Consider the following 25,674-nt stretch of genomic DNA (forward strand, 5'->3'; position numbering starts at 1 on the left):
CATGACTGTGGTCTGCTACCAGTTTCAACCAGTTACCACTGTCTTTGTATGTATAAATATGATGAATTTGTGTCTTTGTGAAGACAAAGTAAGGGATTTGTCTTAATAGAATGTCAATACCAACAGTGTGGTGTCTGACTCGACTTTAAAGAAGAGGAAAGCAAATATAAGCTGTGCTTTTCATTGGTAGCTGTGCCCTGGTGAGTTGCCAAGATTCCATTAGGTAGCTATAGGATTTATTCCAACACATGCACTATTCATGTTGTATTAGTTTTACTATAAGAGCTTGTGTTATGTAATTTGTTAGCTATCTGACTGGTCAACTGGTATTAGATAAAATGTAATTCCCCCAAAATTACTACAAATGGCCTGGATTGATTCATCACAGCCCAGAAGTATACACATTACAATACTTAATATCAATAACAAGATACACATGACTGTGACTATTACCAGATGTTGTTCTTGCACATTGTGAGGTCAGTTTGAACAGGAATACTATTATGGAATGAGCTATATTCCTTCTGCAAATTATAGAGGGTTATTTACTCATTTTAGCAATATTGTCATATATATTATATATTATATAATATATTATATTATATATCATTTATATTATATATATTCATACAGTTGTCCTTGTCTTCTAAGTTCAACCGAGCTGTCTTACATTTTTATTTTATTCTGCATTCGAAACTGGAAACTGGATGATGGCTCTCTGACTCGCTCCAGTTCTGGGAGCCATCACGCCTCCAATCCATCCATGATACCCCCGTTCCTGGGCCTTGAAGCTATAATACATTACAGTACTGGTGACCTGACTGGGCAGCCATTTTCAATGCTCTAACAACTCCTCTTTTGAAAAGGCGACAAGTGAAACACAAATGTCAGGCAATTAGCCTGCTTTGTTTTACAACACATTTCATGCCTATCACAGGTGTTCTTTTAAAATGCAAATGTGTCGTTTGGAGCTGAAAAACAGCAGAAGAGGCCCTTTGTTCCTGGCTGAGTCACAAATAAACCCCTCATTGAAATGGCATGATACCTTTTTTTGCCCTAGGCTGGAAGCACAGGAAAACCATTACGAGGGTGCAGTAATGGACCCTTCATAAAGCCTGAGAGAGCAGCATGCCAAATTAATCATGTAGTTGGTTACATCTAGGTGAAATATATAAATAAATGTTCACAGGAAAGTGAAAGATGTGAAGCAAATATGTACTTAAAATGGATGTTCTTTGGAATGTCAAATAGCTGGTTATAATGGGTTTAGGCTGAGAGAAGACTACACATAAAATGTATTATATGAGCATTATGCAATAACAACATGTTTGACTTTGGTGAGGTGCAAGCTGGTTCAAACCTAATCATTTTTAACCTGTTTGATTGACAATAACATATATTTTATTCCAACATCTTTCATGTACAGGTTCACAACAAAAGGATGAGAAAACATTTCTGCCAACAGAAATAAAAGACTTCATTCACTTATTCACTTTTTGAGCTGTGAGAAGCATAATTTAAATAAATACATCAGCATTTTTCTGTAGCATATAGTGAATTATCATAGACATCTAATGTGTTTACCTGTACTTACTGGTCAGTCAAGGAAGCAATTATGATGGAAGACCAAACAAAGCTGCTTCAACACCTTCTCATTGGCTTCTGTCAGTCTATTAGTCTCTATTAGTCTGTTTTGAGTCAATGACTTTTATTTTTTTTCAAAGAAATTATTGCTACAGATGTGACAAATAGAGTTTAGGTTGAAAATGCTGAAATTTTTCTTTAACATGTTCCTCTGTGACAGTATCATCTCCTGGTTTTCAAGCCACTGACATTAGCAAGTGACTCAAGAGTGAAACAACAGCATTCTGGCATTTGCCAGCAATGGGCCTTAAACATAAAGGTGGTGGGCTCCTAGGAGACCGCCAGATTTCCATTAGCTGGGTCATCTGACAACCATGACAAAGAAAAAATAGATTTTGTTGATTAAGGGGTTTATTACATATTATGCAGAGAATGATGCAAACCACTATCTAAATGTAACCTTCTTAACATTGAATGTGTAGGGTGGGGCACTGCCACTTAGCTCTAAAGAACAATGAATAACAGAAAGTAACTATCATCCATTCAGGCACGTAAAAATCACAACTAAAGCTCTGAAATACTAACTTCATGGGATAAGAAGAAAACTTTAACATGGATGTAACAAGATGTTTCCAAAGTAATTTTCATCCTAGAATATTCACAATAATAAGGCCAGCTGGCATTTTCAAGTGGTCCAAAATGATTATGTAAACTTATGTAGACTCCAGCTTCCTTTTTTAATTACATTATTCTGAACTCTTGTGTAAATTCTTGTTTGACTTTGACCTGTATGTCTGAAGGTTTGTAGACACTTCCTTAACCAACATTTCTTCTGAACTCAAGAGCCTTATTAAGGACTGTGTCCCTCTCTGCTGTAATAACTGCCTCTACCCTTCTAGGAAGTTTTTTATGCTAGACACTGGAATACTGCTGCGAGGATTTGACTGCATTTAGCCATGAAAGCATTGGTTATGTCAGGGTACTGATGTTTGATGATTAGTTCTCCATCACAAACAGCACTTTAACTAATCCCAAAAGGTATTCAGTAGTGCTCCATCACTCAAGAGAACAATTTCACTGCTCCACAGCCCAACAGCCCTGAAGCCAATGCATGGCATAGGGCATGGCACTGTTAGACTCATGTGCGACAGCTTTTCTAAGGAGATTATACAAACTGTGTGCACAATCCAATGTCTGAGTCAACAATTGGTGCACCTCGAAGTAGCTCAATTCACTAAATAGCAGGGGTGGAAAGACTACTGAAAATCCCTACATAAGCAAAAATATGCTCAATGTAGCAATACTTTACTTGAGTACAATTAAAAGTATTAGTAAAGGAAATTACTCAAGTAAGAGTAAATAAATAGTTCATTAGAAAACTACTTGAGTAACTGAATAACTTTTTTATATTTGCAATCACAAAATGAAATTTTTATTTGGTGATATCACTGGAAATAATCTGTACAAGCAAAACTAAAGCCAAACATGATATTACGTGAGAAAGACAAAGTTTTCAGTTGTGAGACTGATCAAAATATGCTCTGCTGGTGCACATTTAAACATCTGTCTGTGTATTATGTAAACAAGGTTTACCTTAAACTACATGTATTTCATGGTTAGATTATTACATAAGGCTTCCTAGATTATTTGTTAAGTTATTTATATGTTATTTATATATAACATGTTTATATGTTATTTGTATGAACTGACAAAAGTCTCTCATGATGAGCATCATTAGATTGAGGGGACACACGTTCTGGTAGCAAGACTTAAAAAACTTAGTGCCACACAGTGTTGTGGATTTGCTGAACAGGTACTTGTTTGAAACGTCATATTACAGAGAATACTGTAATTTGCACAAGACTCTACAATTCAGGTCTGAGGAGACATCTTGTTTTGTCCGTGTACAATAAAACATATGCAACAGATTTTAAGTTAAAAAAATAAATAAATTATTGATTGAATGAATGAACAACAAAGAAAGAAGATAACAGTAAACACAATACCTGTTTAGCTAGGATCAGCAAACATGGCTGCTCCCTCATGCAGAAGTTAAGTTGTGAGAAGCAGAGATGTTGGCAGGTTTCAGGAGGCAGATTTAGCAGCTGATAATAACGCCATTTTCTTTAGTTCATTTAAAAAAGAAAGAACATGACTGTTTGGATAAAGTATATTACTCGTGTGCACTGCTAATGTTATCCTCTTTCTTTCTCCACCAAACTTAACGTCTCTGAACACATCAGTGCTGTAGTGTTTTGCGGCTGTGAGTTGCTCTAATTTTATTGGCTTTGACTGTTTTCCACAACTGAACATTTTTAATTTAAGTGGGCTTTTTAAAATTGGTTTATGGGCAGAGATACTCATAATTTATTTTTGTCTGTAATGTTATTAAAAATTGGAGTATTAAATGAAAATATTTCATTAAAAATGAGCTCACATAAGAGTAAAAGCATTATAGTGCAATTTTATTCCAGAGCTACAGGAAACAACATACACAAGTACAGTAACGAGTAAATGTAATTCTTTAGTTTCTGAACACACTTTCTGAAAGGAAGCTGTTTGGAGGCCTAACACATATGGTCCTGTTAACCTTAGAGGCGGTGTTGATGTCATCTCTTCCACATATCAGTATTACTGCACACTTCCACTGACTTAAGTTGCATAGTTGGCAGTCAGTGCACGGATCACGAAAGGGCAGAAGGGGTGGCCATTCTTACGCATCTATAATGGGGCTGTGCTGAAGAGACATGCTGTCAGAGCATGATATTATTTTGCTAATTAGCTACTTTTTCAAATGAAAATGTGCATGTGCTAGAGACAGACTGCCACACTGAACTATAACTTTTTCTGTGATGGGAAATTCTGAAACAGAGTAATGATTAGGTTTCATTTAATGATGCTTAATGTGCAGGACTGGGCTGGTTACGCATAGACCCACTATCACTGCAACATCCTCAGTGTTTAATTAAACCTCACAGTGATGTTTTGTGTTCAGCTGGACTCAACTAAACACTTTCGGTAGGTCGACTTAAAATTATAAAGCAACTTACTTCACAGCATTTTGGACTTCACTCTACTTGAGGGCATTTATGCTTTCACATTTCAGAATTTCAAACAAATTAGTAAAATATCTTGGAAATTTAAAAGTCCATCATAGATATTACCTGGTATTACTAAGAGTATATGGTAAGTACACATCAGATAAGCAGGAAGCATAAATTTACAGACAATGGAACGTCTCAAGTCACTCTGCTGGGACGTTTACATACAACTGAGGGAAGCTGGACAGGAGGTCCTTAAACAATAATTTGTCAAAAAAAATCATTATCAGCAGAATTTTATTGCATACTAGCATTTTAGAACTTCCCCCTTATTCTTCCAGTCTGCCATACAGCAGGACCTTCCTCTAGAATCTTCCTGAAAAATTGATGATACTTAGATCTTGCTTTGTAAGACTAATAGACTATAAAAATGTAAAACACTCCTGCATATTTTATAAACCTTATGTATATTTTCAACATCTTTACGCTGGTTAGCTCCAGTTTTTCTAAGAAAGGAAGAAAGCTCTGACTCTGCTTTTAAAGAAAGTGTCCTGTTCTGTTGTTCCCACATAAACAACTTTATAACGTAATCATGATGTAAGTAAAACTCTGTTCCCAAAAAAGTTGGGGTGTTGTGCAAAATGTAAATACACACAGAAGGCAATGATGTGCAAATCATTCAATCTATAATAAATTGAAAATAGTACAAAGACAACATATGTTGAAACTGATTAAAAACACACACCCATTTTAAATTTGATGCCAGCAACATGTTTCAAAAAAGTTGGAACAGGAACAACAAAAGACTGGTAAGGTTGTGTAATGCTAAAAAAAGTTAAAACTCTACCATGCAAAAAAGAAACCGTACATAAACAGGATCCAGAAACACTGCTGCCCTCTCTGGACCCAAGTACATTTAAGATGATGGACTAAGGTGAGGTGGAAAAGTACCTGGGGTCTGATGTATCAAAATTTGAAATTCTTTTTGGGAATCATGGATGCAACGTCCTCTGGGCTAAAGAGGAGAGGGTCTATCCGGCTTGTCAGCACACAGTTCAAAAGCCAACATCTGTGATGGTATAAGGATGCATTAGTGCACATGGCATGATTGACTTGCACATCTGTTAAGGCACTATTAATGCTGAACAATATATACAGGTTTTGGAGCAACATATGCTGCCATTTAGGTGATGACTTTTTCATACAAGACCATGTTTATTTCAGCAAGACAATGCCAAATTACATTCTGCACATATTACAACAGCATGTAGTGAATTAGTAAAAGAGACCAGGTGCTAAACCGGCCTGGCTGCAGTCCAGACTTGTTACCCAAAAACATTTGGAGCATTATGAAACGAAGAATGGGAAAACATTTCACTTTCAAAACTACAGCAACTGGTTTCCTCAGTTCCCAAATGCATATAGAGTGTTGTAAAGTAAAGAGGTGATGCAACACAGTTGTAAACATGCCCTTGTCCCAACTTTTTGGAAATGTGTTCCTGGCATTAAATAAAAAGGAAAAATATTTTTTAAAAAATAAGATATGTTTTACTATTTTCAATTAAATATATGGTTTAAATGATTAGCAAATCATGGAAACGTGGTTGTATACTTGGATATTAACACAATATTGCAGCTACTGTAAACAGAGATCATCGTAAGATTATACATGTGCTGAAAGGCCGATTACTAGCTAAAATCAAGCTCTGTTTATCAGATTTCTAGAAATCTGATAACTACCTTGACCCAATCTATGAATACGGAGTGTGCTGTTCACATGACCACATGAATAATCAAATAACTGCCGAAATCTGATAATAATCGTATTATCGATTTTCATATAAATGCACTCAGTGAGTTAATAAGTTTGTTACTCGTTTTGATATGGAGCTGTGAGTGTGGTCTTCCACACAGATTAATCCAAAACATTTTCAACTTCAGCAAAGAAATAAAAACACCACCAAGCTCCAGATGATCAGGAAAGTATATGTCATTATGTGTTTCTAAGTAACACCTTTCCACCATTTCTTAGTCTAATATTTTACACTAATTTACTGCTAGTTCTGTTATTACTAAAGGTTTGTTTTGAAAAGCTCTTCTTTCGCCTGGCACGGCAAGGAACATTTAGAGACGACTGTGATAGGCATGTCAATCACAGTTTTGCAAATGGTCATTTGTGAACTACTTTTTAGCTCTGTCCAGAATTCTCATATAGGAGAAAACATCCCGTATTACTTCTGGGAATCAGTCTTTGTGGAATTGTGAACCGTATCAATAACAATAGTTCAGGATCAGAGCCATATGGGTTCCAAGGGTAAAAAGTGCACCTGGGTCTAGGGCAACAGCCCCGGGTGGGACAACAGAAGAAATTTCTTCTTGTCAACAATCTCACTTACAACACTGACCGGGTCTTTCATTTTAATTACTCCCAGATCCATCTAAAATGCTACCGTCAAGTTTTGGTAGGATTGTACATTTCTAAGATCAGTCTCAAAGGGCCTCAGTGGATTTTCTCTCTTTTCTTCCTCTTGTATTTTTAGTCAACTTCCTCTTTGTAGTTTTTGGTCAACTATTTGTGGGATACGCTTCTTCACCTATTTATTCACGCAAAAATGCAAAAAAAGCTTTTTCCTATGGTTCTGCTATATGTCTGCTGTGGCTCTTATGAAAGTCGACCAACTCCTGGGTCACAATTTACTGCATTTCATATTTTGTCTCATCTTTAGTTTCTCAGGTGGTCTTTTTACTTTGGTCAAAGAAGTTACATCTTTGACCATCTTCATGGAATTTGAGGTCGACTTTAATCTTTATTCCATAGTGCTTGGATTTAATTTTCATTTTCAGTCAACTGACAAGCTATTTTCAGCTTCGAATTTCTGTGGGTTTCATGTCCCTCTAATCCAACACACTAGTGGTTCCAGAATATGGTCTTAGAGAACCCCTGTCCTGTATATTTTAGTGTTTTTATTTATTGCTCCAACCCACCTGATCCAACTCATCAGCTAATTAGCAAGCCTTGAGTTGAAGTGGCAGCGATGCTCCAGGACCAGGGTTGGGAACCACTGATCACTGGGGTCATTGAGAATCATCAGCAAAATTTGTATATCACCATACATAATGATAGCACTTTATTTTATGGTACGATAAGTAACTATTATGTAATAGGTAAATATGTACCAGTAATTTTCTGGAAAATACTCTGCACATACATAGTAATTTACATAAAAACTACCATGTACATATATCTACTTACTCATAACATAAATATGTGTAGTACCTACAAGTGATATTTGGTGTATAATTTGCAAGTTCAAATTCAGCTTCAAGACTTTATCTGCACATGATAGAAATTTGTCTTTGATCACTGCATCACATACAACATCTCACTTATATACACAACATTTATGCACTTAGGTACAACAAACTGAGCACAATAATATGATTTAACTTTCTTTGAAAGTGTATATGCAAAGGTATGCTTATACATTTCTTTAAAATCAAAATCAGTGATATCATCATAAGTTTACATACACAATGCACACATTAGTTCTCATGCATTGACATATAGTAGTGGTTGTATTTAAAAATGCTACATTATTTACTGATCAAGGCAATTTGTAGTCATTGGGATAAACAACTTTCTAAAAACATTTGTTTTAGCCAGTAGAACTTTATAGCGACAGCCTGATGGAAGCAAATGAAAGTAACAGTAAAGGAGATGTGTAGGATGCTGTAATACAACATTAGTTTTATCTTAACAGCCCTTTTATACAGCTGTGCCAATTATTTTGCTTGCCTGTTTAATAACTCGTGATTTGATTTGACAAGGGATTTGTAAATAGATGTCAATATACCCTTTTCCACATAGAAACTTCTGGGCTCTAAAAGAGTTACTCACTGCTGGGATTTCCCATAAACAGAATCAGCAAGTTGAGAGAAAGACAGAAACTTGTCTATCTATGTGCCCAGATACTTACAGGCTTCAACCTGCTCCATTACCTTCCCCTTTATCTCTACAGGTTCAAAGAAGAGGATAAAGGGAGTTAGATGCTTGCTCCCATAGACAGCGCATCACCTTGGTTGAGAGATCTCTTCAGTTGAGGTAGTCAGGCAGTCCACACGGTTCTGGTATGCAATCAGGAAATGCTCATCATCCAAAAGAGCCACCAGTGCCATATCATCTGCATATTTTAGTAGAATCATCTTTTATCAATAAAAACAATTCCATTTGTGTAAACAGAAAAACGAACAGGACTTAAAACGCACCATAGTGGAAGCCCTGTATTTAGAACCTTCTTATTGGATTTAAAACCATTAGCGATCACATGTTGCCAGTTGTTATAAAGAAAGTTCTTGATCCATAAAATCACAGTTGAATTAACCTGTAAACTCAAGATGGCCAAGCAGGGTATGTATTCGTACTGTATTAAAGCAAATGTAAAATCCATAAATAATATCCTTGCCCAAGATTTTGTAGAGTCCAGATGTCTAGTCATTGTGTCTAGGAGGGTCAGGCAGGCATCTTTCACCTCTCACTTTGGCTTAAAAGCAAACTAAAGATCTTTGTTAAAACACTTCCCTGTTGTACTGCACATCCCCTAAGCACCATTAAGTCTACCTGGACCACATGCTTTATATGGACTTACTCTGGCAATTATTTATCACTTATTTTTAACAATTTTTTGAGTAAGCAGTGCAGGGGGTGGGGGTGGGGGTAAAAAAATGGCATGATTGGTCTGGTTATCGAACCTACAATAAAAACGATGCAATTCCTCTACAAATGAGACAGGGTCATTTACTGCGGATTTCTGAATGCTTTCCATCATGGTATTAAGTCCTTGCCATGACTCCCAAGCATTCCCTTCAATAAACTTTATTTTTGTTATTTATTTTAGTTAATTTAAGGTTTTGCCTGAACTCTTTCTCCAACTCCCTAACTTTATATACATCTCCCTGTAAGAATGCAATTATTTCTGATTCAAACAATGTTTTCAAATCTTTGATGACCCAAGGTTTGTTACAATGGTATACCTTGACCAGACTAATTGGGATAATAGAATGATAAATAACAGGATACTGAATCTGTTAAAAGGTTGTTTCAATAAATTTCCATTTTTGCCTCAATCCTATGTGTTTTTTGCTTCATTCATTCATGTTTTATACAATACACACATCACTTACCTTTTACTATTAACTGTTTGTTTACCTACATCTGATCTATAACACTATGCATAGTTTTGAACACTGTGTATGGTTATGCTCTGCATACCACAAATACAAGAAAACAAATATTGTGTAAATACTAATATACAAAGTTACACTATATTTTACAGTCCTGTCTCCATGATATGTACCACTTAATATGGAATGATTTACTATAGGCCTACTGGAATATGTGCAGTATGGAATCCTATATGCAGAATTATTATATAATGCTGTATGTTATTATTGCTAGCCTAGGCTACTAACCTAAAAACTTCGATCTGTAATTTTTTTTATTTCCCTCTTTAGAAGATCTAGATCACAATCACAACTCTGTCTCATATCAAATGTATTCAATAGCCCTCCATCACCCAGTGTGGGGAGTTTTATACCCTTCTAGCCAATGCTTGGCACTGGGCATAGTGACCTTATGCTCTTGTGCACTAGCGAATTCACTAATTTCAAGGGGTGTCTGGCTACTTTTGGGCATGTACTGGTGTATCACAGGCATTATCATAGTTTTTATGCTTTGAGCACCAGTCTGAAAGGTGTTTCAGGAGAGAATCAACAGAAGAGCCACGTTTACAGCAATTCAACAAAGTTCTAATTTGTCTTCCCACAACATACAGTGGATCACTTAAATGAAGCCAAAGTGATGCATGCAAAGCATCCTGTATTATTTGTGGTAGTTTTTTTATACTGGGCATGCATGGCAAGCAGTGCAGCAGTGTGCATGAACTTTAATTTCACTTTGGTTGTTTTTTTGCCACTTACCACTAAAGAAGCATTTGCAAAATAGTGAGGCCCGCACTCTTAAAAAAGATGGTTCCTTATGGGTTCTTCAGTAAAGAAAATGGTTCTGTGTGGAACTATGAGCACTCAAAGATCCCTTGAATGATGAAAAGGGTCTTTGCATCGTGAAATGGTTTGTTAGACTGATGGAGAATACACTGTAGATGGTTCTGTATAGAACTTTTTTGAAAAGGGTTTTATATAGCACCAAAAAGGGTTCTTCTATTGTTACAATGTCAAGCTCGTCACAATAGATTTTTTTTCAGATTCTGCTCCTAGTTTTTAAGGCTCTAAATGACCTAGCACTTGCTTACTTCACAAAATGTCTGTCTGTTTATGTCCCAACACGTGATCTTAGATCTGCAGATACTGGCATTTTGCAAATACCTTTCATCAAATACAGAAAACGTGAAGAGGCTTCTTTTAGTTATTATGCTTCCAAACTAGGGAACTCAATTCCACATTTTATTAGACAGCCAAGCTCAGTTCACACATTTAAGAAGTATTTGAAAACGTATCTCTTTAACTTAGCATAACGTCTACGTCTCTTTGGTATTTCTTTTACACTTCATATGACAATGTCTTAACTATTACTGTAAAACATTCTCAAAGTGCTCTATAATATATGAATAAAGACATTATTATTATTATTATTATTATTATTATTACTACTATTATTATTACTATTATTATTTATACTGGTGTAGCATCAGTGAACAAATGCACCTGAACCTGATCATGGCTTGTAATAATCAATCATCTGTCATCATTATAAATTTGAATCAAAGTCTGTTCTTCTTTAAAAGTCAAATCCAGTTTCCCAGTTTTCAACAAATTTTAACATGGAATTCCATTGTATATCTACACTCATTGGGAATATCCTGTTTTATGAGGGCACCTTCCATATAGATGAACTTTGCAGTTCTGCAATTATAAGTTGAAGTCTGTCTGTTTCTCTGCATAATTTCTTAGCCTTTCTTTACCTTATTCATCAGTGGTCAGGACCCCTACAGCACCACCACAGGTGGAGTAGGTATTATTTAGGTGGTTCTCAATAACGCAGTGATACTGATTTGGTGGTGGCATGTAAGTGCATGTTGCGCTGGTATGAGGGGATCAGAAACAGCAGTGTCACTGGAATTTTTAAACACTTTGCACACTTAATGTCCATTTTATTAGATACACCAACCTTGTTTGTTCACCTTGTAAATGTAAAGTTTAAGACAACGCTCATTGGTTGCTGCAGTCTTTCGGTGGTCAGTTTCTGGCCACAGGAAGCTGTTGGCTGTTTTTTTTTGGTTTGTGGACTACTCTGAGCCCAGCAGTGACCCTGAGTTGTTTAAAAACTCCAGCAACACTGTGTCCATTCTGTGCAGCACACACATACACCACCATGTCAGTGTCCCTGCTGTGCTGAGGATGGTTCACCTGTGGTCATGTGGGGGTCCTGTTTGATGAACAGGGTAAAGGGGGCTAACAAATTAATGCAAGAAACAGAGAAACAGATAGACTGCAATCTGCAACTCTAGAACTACAAAACCAACTAGGATAATAAGCAACTAACACAAATAAATCTGTAAATCTGAACAGCAAGTTAAAAGTAAAATAATATAACTGAATAAAACTGAAAATAACTAAGAACCAAATAAGATCAAATGAAACAGTTGCAGACTATATGGTGAGTAGACCTGTTAAAATGGACAATGGACAATGGACAAGCGTAGTACAAGGTAGTACCTAATAAAGTGGCCAGTGAGTGTATTTGGATACACAAGAGTTTTGTTCATGTATTTTATATGAGTTTACAGTATGTACAATTTATATATATATATATATATATATATATATATATATATATATATATATATATATATATAAACTACACTGCAAGCAAAGTCTATTTTCTGAAAATATCACTATACACTAGCAATCACAAAAATGACCTCACTTGTCAATAAGGAAGCACAATGCATCTGGTTGATGCCATAATGGCACAACACTTATGAAAACAATTGATGCAGAGAAGCACTCGATCTCTAGTCCTCAAAGACTCATTTCAGAGGCAGCTATTAGATGGAGTGATTTATTTAAATAATGCACAGAGAGGGAGTAGACATCTCTTGCACTCTGCAGGGGCTCTGAACCTCCATCTCCTTGGCTGTCTCGGCCTAGTCTCTGTGTTGATGCATGTGGAATAATGGCCTATAATTTACCACAGCCCGACAGCTTAAATATGCATTTCTCTGAGCTGTTTTGTTATTGTCAACTGCTCTGAGTAAGGAATAAGACTTAAAGAGTGTTTGCATCCTGAAAGGCTTGTATGCTTTTATCGAAAAGAAGAGGGATTAGGAACGAGAGGAAAAAGATATTTTTGGTACGAATGAGCAGGCTGAGAATGGTGTGTGTGTGCGTGTGTGTGCTGATGCCCTTTAGGTTTCCAAAGGTTTTTTTTTTACACATATAAAGCCAGTTTCTGAAAATGGATCAAACCTAGTCCTAGCCTAAATTGTATTGTCAATACTGGGTCACTATTGAAAATCCTCCAGGCTGGTAAAAGTGGCCCATAACACTCTCGATATTGCCATACATACATCTGCTAAGTAAAATTTGAGTAATTACAGACACAATAACAAGGAGCAATGCACACTGACTGATGGTCCAATATTATAAACACTCTGTGTCCATGATTTTGAGCAATAACAGCCTATTCAAGAACTGACTCAGTTAACTGTGCTAAGTTATTCTATTTCTTCTACCCACTCATTTAAATGCAATGAAAACATCATTAGAGTGAGCAACCAGTGTCAAGTAATTTTTTTTTCTTACATATACCCCTATATAGGTTTCAGGGACTTGAGAATACTGAGAGCCAGATGTACTAAAGCACATTCAGTCTGAAAAAGCAAGCATGTTTATGCACAAAACCCTCATGCCCCATTTGCACTGACACACGTAAAATGTGTTTCTCTTCCTACATACATATTTAGGGAGGATCACACAAAAATGAGTGTAGATATTAAGGTGCAGCCGATTTCATATGCTGCTCCATTAACTAAAGTTTTGCACTTTTGCCTGGAATGCTCCCCTAAAACCTGGTGTAAAGTCCAGAGTTCACTTAGTGGCTTTGGCATTGACTTTCCATGTTCTGTGTCTGTCTATTAGAATAACACCACTGTTTTTTTCCACAGTTTTTTGGTGCGATATGATGTCATTTATTAACACTTATATCTCTTCATCACTGAACTCTCTGCTACAGTGGTGTGAAAAAGTGTTTGCCCCTTCCTGATTTCTTATTCTTTTGCATGTTTGTCACACTTAAATGTTTCAGATTCCCAAACAAATTTAAATATTAGACAAAGATAACACAAGTTAATACAAAATGCAGTTTATAAATGAAGGTCTTTATTATTAAGCGAAAAAGAAATCCAATGCTTGCCCCCACCCCCCCGTTAAAACATAAATTAACTGTGGTTTATCACATCTTTGGAAAGCTGAGTTCAATTTCCCTAGCCACACTCACGCCTGATTACTGCCACACCTGTTCTCAATCAAGAAATCACTTAAATAGGACCTGCCTGACAAAGTGAAGTAGACCAAAAGATCCTCAAAAGCTAGACGTCATGCTGCGATCTAAAGAAATTCAGGAACAAATGAGAAACAAAGTAATTGAGATCTATCCGTCTGGAAAAGGTTATAAAACCATTTCTAAAGTTTTGGGACTCCAGCGAACCACAGTGAGAACCATTATCCACAAATGGCGAAAACATGGAACAGTGGTGAACCTTCCCAGGAGTGGCCAGCCGGCAAAAATTACCCCAAGAGCGCAGCGACGACTCATCCAAGAGGTCACAAAAGACCCCATAACAACATCCAAAGAACTGCGGGCCTCACTTGCCTGAGTTAAGGTCAGTGTTCATGACTCCACCATAAGAAAGAGACTGGGCAAAAATGGCCTGCATGGCAGAGTTCCAAGACAAAAACAACGGCTGAGCAAAAAGAACATAAAGGCTCGTCTCAGTTTTGCCAGAAAACATCTTGATGATCCCCAAGACTTTTGGGAGAATACTCTGTGGACTGATGAGACAAAACTTGAACTTTTTGGAAGGTGTATGTCTCATTACATCTGGTGTAGAAGTAACACAGCATTTCAGAAAAGGAACATCATACCAACAGTAAAATATGGTGGTGGTAGTGTGATGGTCTGGGTCTGTTTTGCTGCTTCAGGACCTGCAAGACTTGCTGTGGTAAATGGAACCATGAATTCTGCTGTCTACCAAAAAATCCTGAAGGAGAATGTCCGGCCATCTGTTCGTGACCTCAAGCTGAAGCGCACTTGGGTTCTGCAGCAGGACAATGATCCAAAACACACCAGCAAGTCCACCTCTGAATGGCTTAAGAAAAACAAAATTAAGACTTTGGAGTGGCCTAGTCAAAGTCCTGACCTGAATCCGATTGAGATGCTGTGGCATGACCTTAAAAAGGCGGTTCATGCTCGGAAACCCTCCAATGTGGCTGAATTACAACAATTCTGCAAAGATGAGTGGGCCGAAATTCCTCCACAGTGCTGCAAAAGACTCAACGCCAGTTATCGCAAACGCTTGATTGCAGTTGTTGCTGCTACGGGTGGCCCAACCAGTTATTAGGTTTAGGGGCAATCACTTTTTCACACAGGGCCCTGTAGGTTTGGATTTCTTTTCCCTTAATAATAAAGACCTTCATTTATAAACTGCATTTTGTATTAACTTGTGTTATCTTTGTCTAATATTTAAATTTGTTTGGGAATCTGAAACATTTAAGTGTGACAAACATGCAAAAGAATAAGAAATCAGGAAGGGGCAAACACTTTTTCACACCACTGTATTTCACTGTTTCTTTTAAATACTGAGCCTCATGAGCCTAGAACAATCAGTGGATGGTCCTATGTGCTGTTTACGTTGTTAGCTACAGTATTAGTAAACTGTACATTAATTTCAGCTGCCCTGCGAAGACATTGTGGCTGCATCAAGGCACATTTTACCACACGGTACCATGTTTCAAATATATAAAATGTTTGGAGAATGTGGAACATGGATAATGTTCTTCAGCCTCTTTATTAGGCATGCCCTTATACACTAAAGTGGAGAACAGAAAGTTCATGGGAAAAAAAATATTTGTTTATCTCTGTGGTCAAATCAAGTATTGACAGAAAACAAAACTCTCCATTACAAAACCAATACTTTTCTTTGTTAACAATTTCTAATGCTCTTGGAATTCATTTAGTTATTTATGTGAGCAAATTGTAATTTTGTCTTAAAATTGTCTTTTACTTATCTGTTAACAAGAAGTGATAACTTATATAACAATAATACTTGGAAAGTCTTGCTAGATTTTGGTGGAGACAGAAAAGTATTCAAAACCTTAAAACACAATTAAGATGCCAACAAGACATGTGGAAGGCTCACCTGAATGGCAAAAATGACCATTAAAACACCTAAAAATCATGGAAACTGTAATTGTAACTGTCTTCTGTGTTTAACTGAACCCAAATTAAAGCTAGTACACAAAAAAAAGATTGCACACACAGCAATCTATTCCACACCACAAAATTCTGGGGGGACACAAAACCCTGTGAACCTTATTTGGACATTTTACAGCAAATTCTGGATAATGTTCATGGCATCTTATCCACACTGAAAAAATATAAAGAGCAATTCACCAAAACAGTAGAATTCAGAGTTTTCAGGTTTCATGAAGGTTGGTCCAAATCTGAACAATAATGAAGTTAAATGAATTTTAAATGAAGCCAACAACCAATCATACAAATATAAGTAATGCTGATGAGCCGGAGAAAACTGACATAAAATAACCATGCCACAGATAATTAGACCACAAGCTCTAAAAAACACTTCCAATCATTAAATCAGCAGACAATGGCACATTACACACTACATTATTCTAAGGAACACTAGACTGAGTACTGAGCTCTGCTTTCCAAGCTAGAAATCTTAGGTGTGAACCAAGCTTTAAGGATAACAAGCATGAAATTATAAGAGACAACAGTGTGGTATCTTCACATGTAGCCCACAATAATCCCACTTGTCTTTGTCTTGATGTGTGTGTGCGTGTGTGTGTGTGTGTGTGTGTGTGTGTGTGTGCATGTTTGTGTGTGACAGTCTGTATATAGTCTTTTCTTTCACTTTTTCCCCCAATGGGAATACTTACCCAGTTGGACATCTATAATACTGGTCTGTCCCTCTGTGGGGAATAGAACCTTTGGTGGTCTGGCCGTGATCAAAGCTGAAAAAAAAAACAAAAAAGAAAAACAAGTGTATATAAGCTACAGAGTAACATCACTATCAATTAGAAATACCTTTTCTTTGTGTGTGACCATGGAGAATTTGTGTAGCTTTGTGTACTGCAATATATACAAGACATAAATTAGCCAATTCAGATTTAGACCATTAACCCTCAGAAGCTGACAATTCTTGCTACTGTTGTGCCATACTATTTAAATGTAATGACACAGTTACATGATTAGATGGTTACATAAGGAATTACACTGAGTTAGATTTACATTACACATTGTTTGAGTCTAATAATTTAATAATTAATATCATATTAAAATGTTCTTTTGCTATCAGAACAAAAGAAATGTGCTTTTTTGGTGATAACAGCAAAGAGAGTTTAAAATCTTGAGGATATGAAATTACAGTCCATAATAAAGGTTACCAGTGCTTGTGTGAAAAAATTCAAATGTAACTTTAATTTTTACTATGCAATTTGACTCAAGCTCCACTGAAGTCTTGACATCCCTCAGGGACTTCGAGGCTTTCAGAGGAGGTCTAATGATTTCTGGGAACTAAAACATACATATCTTTTCATATTAATTTTTTTTTTATTTCAAAGAATCATCATACTTTTTAATTTTAATTTAAAACTAAAATTTAATTTTAACCATGCAAGTATTGTAGTAACATGCTTTTTTCACTGTAATGTTTTGGGTGGAAATAAAGAGCATAAAATCTTTTAACACCAAAAGGAAAATGATCTATTCAGGATTTTTGCTCCTGTTGTGCTTAGGCCTCTTCAGCCAAGTGAACTCTCCCTGGTTAGGCCTTCAGGCTTTAAATTAACCACTAATATATTTAGGAAATAAAACTCATGTTTTCATTTTCAATGAGTGGTACCAAGTTTGTGAGAAAAAATGGTTAACTTACGCCTTCTGGACGTCCTACATATGTCCCTGACTGCAGACTGGAGCAATAGTCTAACTATTATGTTTCTGACAGCTGTCAAAATCACAGCATTGCCCTGTTCTATGCCAGGGCTTTTTACTGAAGGGGTCACTGTAAAAATGCCACATGAAATGTATGCAACTGTCTGTTATAAGCTTTAAATAAAACATATGTGATGTCTTTTGCAAGCCATCAACATCTGTGTTTATGGTAGAACTACCAAAAATGTTTATGTGCACCACCACCAGCTTCATGGTAACATAATTCCATGGGGTTTAGAATAAAATAGCATTATCATTGCAGTATTATTTTTTTCTTTGTTTTGGCCAAATACTAAACTCAATACCTAGTTCTAAGAGAAAAAAACTGCCCAAACTTAGTTCACTAAGCAATATTCAGGGCCAAAAGGTTTCTAGCTTTATGTTAACCTTCAGTTCAAGGGGATTGCAGGAATTCCATGTGTTGTGAAAAAGCTTATCTTTTTGGCCCTGCTTAATTTGGCCTCTCTATTGTAGGAGCAGAAGTGAGGGATGGAACCGAGACCCATCATCCATCTTGGGAGGACAGCTGTGGCTTTAGCATGCAAATGAAAGCTATCATTCTTGTCAACAGTGGGCCGAGACGTTTCACTCGTTTACTTAATATTCCTTGTCCACCAGACCACCACTACTGGAAACACTGAGCTATCCATGATCCTACCCATGTTTCACCTGCGTATAGAAACTCAATCTCCTTTACCATGTTGTTTTGCGCTGCCTCCATACACTCAGAGAGATAGCACACTCTCCAGCAATGCAAATTAGTTATTAAGCACATGTAGGTTGGTGACACGTTAATAGTGTACCACGATATGAGCTTTACACAAGGCTGAAAGAGCTCTGAAGAGGTAAATGTGCAGGCTAGACAAAATTAGAAAAACATCCCTGTGGGATCCACTGCATTTTTCAAATGATCCCAAAAGCCATACCAGCTATATCATAAATCATAAGCAAAGAATTAAATCAAATCTAGCACATTTTTCATTTCTAAATTACACACATGCATAACACTGTGTGCAGATGACTACAAGCACGTAAAGTAACTCAGCAATTCCGTCTTGACTAATGCACCAAACCTAATATATACTTCACCTAATATACATCATTATACAATCATGACTCCATTTAATTAATCAATTTTCAATTATTCTCTAATTTGCAATACCAAAAAAAAAACATGCAACTTTGCAAACAGTCTACTGGCCTCATAGATCTCTAGGCCACTGCTGCAATATTTATTGCACTGGTGTGCCGCTTTGGGTTGTTTCCTAATGCACTGTGTGCTGCAGCTAGATGGTGAGCTTTCATGCAGTTTAAATGGACTCAATTAAAGTTACATTCAGTCTCCTAAGGCAAAAGGTTTGTCCAGAGCAGCAATGTTTGTAATGTTTGTGTTGACTCTATTGCCACCCTCCTCCCTTGAAAAAACAATGGCTGCTATATGAAGCTGTAGCCAAACCAAAGCACCAAAACACACCTCTGCATCTGTCACTTTTTATCTGACACTGAAGTCCTCATCATCTAGATTAATTTTTTAGGGATGGGAAAAATAATCAATTCATACATGCATTGCAATACTCTCTTGAAATATTTGCAATCGATTCACAAAACGTTATAATCAGATTTTATAAGCCCTGCATTTACCCCTAAACAAACAGCACAGAGTGGTAGCCCAAAGCTATGTATTCACTGCTGGATTTCGTTTGTTTTGGTTATGCTTGCACTGAGAACATAAACATAAATAGCTAACATTTTTTCAGGATAATCAATAAGCTCAATATAATGTTTTATTTTTGCTAACAATCAAAAAAAATTGTCATATTTATAATTATATTTGGTTAAAAATCACTGTTATACAGGTTTAATCAAATCTGTTGGTTGAGGATCTAATTGATCCTTTCCAGGATGGCTTAAATGAATATTATTTGTTCACTGATTTTCATTGGTTCCAAAGTTCAAATATCCCCTGAGGACAGATCGGAATGTTATTATTATTATGTTTTCATTTAACAATAGAAAAGTTAAGTTTGTGTATTGTTGTATATTCACCTTGCTAGAGTTAAACAGAAGTAAGACCTTGTTTTTGTGCTTTTAATGAAATTTCAACATGTAATTAAATCTGTGATTAAGCACACTTAAACAATAATATTTTCAATTTAAACTTTCATCTAGCTTTATTTAGCTTTTTGTAGAAATACAGGCCAACAAGTATGAATGAGCTGACAAGGGCCATGTAAGAAATTTGGAGTGCCCATCCTTACAAAACAAAACCTGAAATAGATTCCACACTCTGCTGCATTCTTTTCTGGTAACAGCAATATCAGGATGAATCTTTTGAAACACATTGTTCCTCTCTTTGTCAGGATGCACAATCTGCAAAACTTCAATTTTATAGCCAAAGAAATGCAGGGGGCAGCAAGATGGCCTGCTTGATCCAATTTCCTCACAGAATAAACACTGGAGGAAAGGGACACTGTGAGCCATATATCTACAAAAAAATGACACCATGGTTTGCAAAGTAATTTCTGCAAACCTCTGCTCTTCTCACCACAGACACTGAAACTCTGAATCCTATTTTGAGTGAAACTGAGTATTGATGGATCTGGCAGGTCAGTGGAGGAGGGGGTAAGGTCAGAGAATGCATAAAAATGTATGTATTAAAAAAGATGCAGCTCAGCGGTAAATCTTAGGATTACCAAATGAGTTCTCTTAAGTTACAAACATCTTGTTACAAAACTCTTATACTTGGGTTTGTAAAACACACTCACTTCATAGCAAACTTATCAAAACATGTTGAAAAACCGTTTTGTTGTTAAGCTCTTTTGAAGGCTGCCTGAACTGAGCAACAGTAATGGACACATTTATGACTGATAAATACAGCATCCACGTTGTTTTTAGATTTGTTTTTGTCACAATCGTCAAGGTAGGAGAACAAAAATAGATATACTGTATATGTAACGGCTTGTGGACATCTTCCCATTAGATGTTTCTCCCAAAAACAAGGGTATTAAGAGAGCCCACAGCCCAATGCTTGGTCACACTTTATTTGGATGGTCCTCTATAGATACTCTACACATACTTAAATCATTAACAAACTTTCTGGTGATGTTCAGTTGATTATCAACAAAATTATGGTTAGAATTAGGGTTTGAGTAGATGTAGGTTTTGCCTTGAGGTTAAGGTTAGATTTGGGGTTAGGGATAGATTCAGTAAACTCTTTCACACTGATCTTCAAAGATGCATTTAATGGATGTTTATTTGAATGTTAATTAAAGATATACTGAGCATTTACAAAGCATCTACAGTGGACCATCCAAATTAAGTGTCACCCAATGCTTTATATCCTTCTAGTTGATGCTTGGCTCCAGGTATGGCACACTCAGTCTCATGTGAAGCTGCTTCAGAGCATCCTATTCTATTGACAATGCTTTTCTATGCAGACTATAAAAGCTGTGTGTGCAGCTGAACACCTATGTCAGCAATGGGTGTACCTTAAAGTAGCTGAATTCACTAATCAATTTGGATACTTTTTGATATATAGCATTTTGGATATATAGGTCTCTCCCCACAAAATGCTCACTTGGGTAAACTGGACTGGAAGCAAGCTTTTTCTAGAAGACATCATTCTGATTTTCAACAATTCTTCATAAAAAATATTCATGTATTTTTATATGTGAATGAGGTGCAGGATCTGTCAAAACATGTGGTAGATCCTAAGGCCTCATGAAATAGGTTTCCATGGCAAAGCAGCTGAACTCAAACCTAAGATCACTAAGCACAATGCCAAATGGATGGAGTGGTGTGAATCACACTACCACTGGACACTAGAGCAGTGGAAACATGTTCTCTCGACCTGAGCTCAGAAATGCTCTTTTCACTGAATAAGCACAAATTCCCAAGGCACACTTCTTCCCAGAAGTGTGGGAGCTGTTATAGCCACAAGGGGGAGTGGGGGCAACTCCATTAATGCCCACTGTTTTGGAATGGAATGTCCAATTTACATAGGCCATCTCATACAGGTGTGATGGTCCACATACTTTTGGCCATACATACAGTATCGATCCAGATTGTCTCAGCACAATTTAAGCCTTGACTGTAGGAACATGTATTTATTTATTTATATAACTCATAAATATTGTAGGGATTGATTGCTCTACAATGAGCTAGTAAAATAATGTTGCAGTGCACTTTAAAGGGCTCTGGTTTCTCTCGCTTCAGGCATGTCTTTATGAACCATGATAGGTTATCATTTAAATAAATCTCCTCATCAACTAGCTGGAAAAAAATGGAGAAGGCCTGAGGTGACAGCAGCAGATAATTATGAAATCTCTTTTTGAAACACTTTCTCCTGGCCACAATCAGGATAAAGTTGCTGGAAAATAGACACCCCTAATGAGGCGAACAGCAGATACGTTTCAAGAATGTTTATGTTTCGAGAGCACTCTTGTTGTCACTTCTAACAGGGCACACAAACTTTGTTCATAAATAGTATTTAATAATTTCTTGTATTATGAAATCTACCTATAATTTATTTTATGTTTTTTTTTCAGTTTTTAATTTACGTGTGTGCTAATATTTAATTGCAAATAGTGCTTCACTGTTTTTTCTAGGCACATCCATCACATTCCTCACCACAGGCACTAAGAGCTGGTATCTTAAAAAAATGGTCAGATTATATTTTTTCCTCTCTAGCATTTGTTTTAGACTTATTCATTCATAGAGCCCATACTCCAGTTCTAAAACAAAAAAGAACAGAAGCTTGTTTGCTTTCATGTATGCCACAAATTAATGTAACACATGGCTCTAAGTTATCATTGCATTTAATGAGTCATGTAGTGATTTTTCCTCATGACTGAGCTCATATTTTTTCACTAAGTGGTGGCATTTAATCTGCAAATTATCCTATCTCACATCTTTGTTTTTTATAAGCAAGCAAATTACTATACCAGTGATACATGGGTCAAGTGCAGAGCAAAATTGATCTTAAAAGACTTAAACAATTCATGGGCCATTAATCTTGAAGGACTTAACTGACATGACATTCAACTACTACGACTATATGAGTAAAACAAGAGGGATCTTTGAAGGCTTCTATGACAACTCAAAAAAACATTACAACGTCAAATATTTCTTCTCAATAATGGAGAACCTGTTGGTCGCTATATGTACAAAATGTTCTAATTAGTGAATTCAACTAATTTTAACTGCATCTATTGCGGATACAGGTGTGCATACATTGCTGACGGTAGGTGTGCACATAAAGCTTTGTAATCTCCTTAGAAAAGAATTGCAAATAGAATGGAACCAATAGTAAACCATACCCGGTGCCAGGTGTCAACCAGGGGATATAAAACTCCCTAGCACTGGGCTGTGGAACAGTAGAATTGCATTCTTGGGAGTGATGGAGCACCATTAAATACCTTTGGGATGAGTTGGAGTGCCATTTGTGTGACTGAATCTAGGCCTTATTAAGACTAGGATATCATCCTGTGTGCCTCTGGGCAGGTTCACAGTTGAAGAGCTAAATTGGTTAGGAAAAAAATTGTGACGAAATAGTTCTAGCAGGGACCCTTGAGCATGCAACTGGCTCATTTTAGGAGTTTAAACGCAAAGGGAGTGAGACATGGATTTGACAAGCTCATTTTCCTTTAAGTGCTGCACATCAGTATTTTCATGATGATGTATGAAGAAGCAAGGTCTTTACAGTTACAATTTACAGGAACAAAGCCCAGAAAGATTGTGAGGACCAGATAAAATGAAAAGGTTAATTTTTTTGAGCCTAATTTTTTATTAAAGGGAACTGGCAACTGCTTTTTATTGAAATAAATGCAATGCAAATGCAGTACAAGCATTTCTATGCAGCTATAGCTCATACACAAATACTGTCTGATTTGCAATGTTTTGGTTTGGGTAATGTACCTCAGAATTACACCTAATAATCATAATAAAAAAAAAAAAATGTCAATTTAGGGGTATATTTTATGGGTGTGAAAAATGAAATGGTATTGAGTCATTTAAAAGTGTGGCTACTGCACTGTAACCAATAATTTTACTGTTTTGCATCTTAAAATAAATTAGCTCTTGTAACTCATAAACACTACAGAGAGTATAAAACAGGTTAAAACACTAAAGTATACTAGCTGGTAATGTTAGCTCAATGTCTTTAGGGCATACAGATCACTAGACTAATGTGTTTTCAAATGATATCTGCAAAAATTCTACACTGCTGACATTCTTACTCTACAGTGAAAAAGCAGCACTATAGCCGCACTATACTATCATAAATTCCGCACCCTTATCATAGCTCTATATGAAGACTTCAGAACATTGTTAGGCATATACAATGTACGAGCCATACATATGCATGGCTCTTATATTACAATATTGTTCTTGCTAGAAGTGTAGCATTCAAAAGATAAAGAAAAATCCTCTACATGAAAAGACAAGGCATGTGTCACATGTCTCACACACAGCATATACCAGTGGCCCCTCACAGTACCCCCTCTTCCTACACTTCCCCCCTCCCTAACACACAATCCCTCATAACTTTTTGAGGGACATCCAATCACCAACTCATTCACATCACACACAGGTTAAGAATGAATCAGTTCAGTTCTATTCCCAGGTAAACTATATCTATGCAGAATAAGGAATTATCAGGCACTGAATTCATTCTGCTGTTAAATCATTCACAAATAAACTCCTTTAAATTCAATTTTTTTTTTTACTCACGAAAATCCACATTGGTTGTAGCCATGCATGTAACTTTAACTTATCAGCCAAAAAGTAACATCCAAACCACGTTGCAAGCTGCCTAGAAAAAATGCCACTGTCAATATATGTTTGAGAGAACAAGAAAAAAGATGCATTGAATAGCATTTCATTCAAGAATGGACTAAAAATATGACTTCATAATGCCATCATTTCAAAATGCTCAGTCTGATCTAGAAAAAATCGAACATAGCTCACACAGCCTGCACCACACCACACCTACTAAAAAGACACATTATTAAATGGTGCTACAACATCTCCTATATGTGGATATATATGTCAGTAAGTCTAGGGAATGGTGTAATGCTTTATTGTTCTTTATAGATTCTTGATAATTGCAACCTCATTTCCAAAAAAGTTGGGACGCTGTGCAAAATGTAAATAAAAACTAAATGCAACGATGTGCAAATCATTTAAACCCTATATTTAGTTGAAAATAGTACAAAGACAGCATATCAAATGTTGAAACTGAGAAATTTTATTGTTTTTTGAAAAATATATGCCCATTTAGAATTTGATGCCAACAACGCATTCCAAAAAAGCTGGGACGGGATCAGCAAAAGGCTGGTAAAGTTGTGTAATGCTAAAAAAATACCTGGTTGTTGATTGGCAACAGGTCAGTAACATGATATGGGTATAAAAAAGCATCACAGAGAAGCCGAGTCTTTCAGAAGTAAAGATGAGGAGGGGTTCACCACTCTGTGAAAGACTGCACGATCAAACAGTACAACAATTCAAGAACAGCTAAGAACAGTTGGCTTTCATTATCTACAGTGCATAATAACATTTAAAGATTCAGAGAATCTGGAAAAATCTCTGTATGTAAGGGACCAAAAAACAGTATTTGCTGGCTGTGATCTTTGGGCCCTCAGGCAGCACTGCATTAAAAACAGACATGATTCTGCAGTGGAAATCACTGCATGGGCTCAGAAACACTTCTGAAAACCACTGTCTGTGAACACAGTTCGTCGCTACATCCACAAATGTTAAATCTCTAAAACACAAAGAAGAAACCATATATAAACAGGATCC

The 25,674-nt window shown here is 36.4% G+C and overlaps 1 protein-coding gene across 1 annotated transcript in view; it reads right to left on the minus strand.

Annotated features, from left to right (window-relative positions):
* The window catches only part of il1rapl2 (interleukin 1 receptor accessory protein-like 2), a 354,577-nt gene that overhangs the window by 59,255 nt on the left and 269,648 nt on the right, over nt 1–25,674 (minus strand). The window contains exon 6 of the mRNA XM_036569190.1: nt 16,821–16,895. Within this exon, the coding sequence (XP_036425083.1) occupies nt 16,821–16,895 (75 nt within the window). The remainder of the gene's footprint in view (nt 1–16,820; nt 16,896–25,674) is intronic.

The sequence above is a fragment of the Colossoma macropomum genome, unplaced genomic scaffold, assembly GCF_904425465.1.
Source record: "Colossoma macropomum unplaced genomic scaffold, Colossoma_macropomum, whole genome shotgun sequence".
NCBI lineage: Eukaryota > Metazoa > Chordata > Actinopteri > Characiformes > Serrasalmidae > Colossoma > Colossoma macropomum.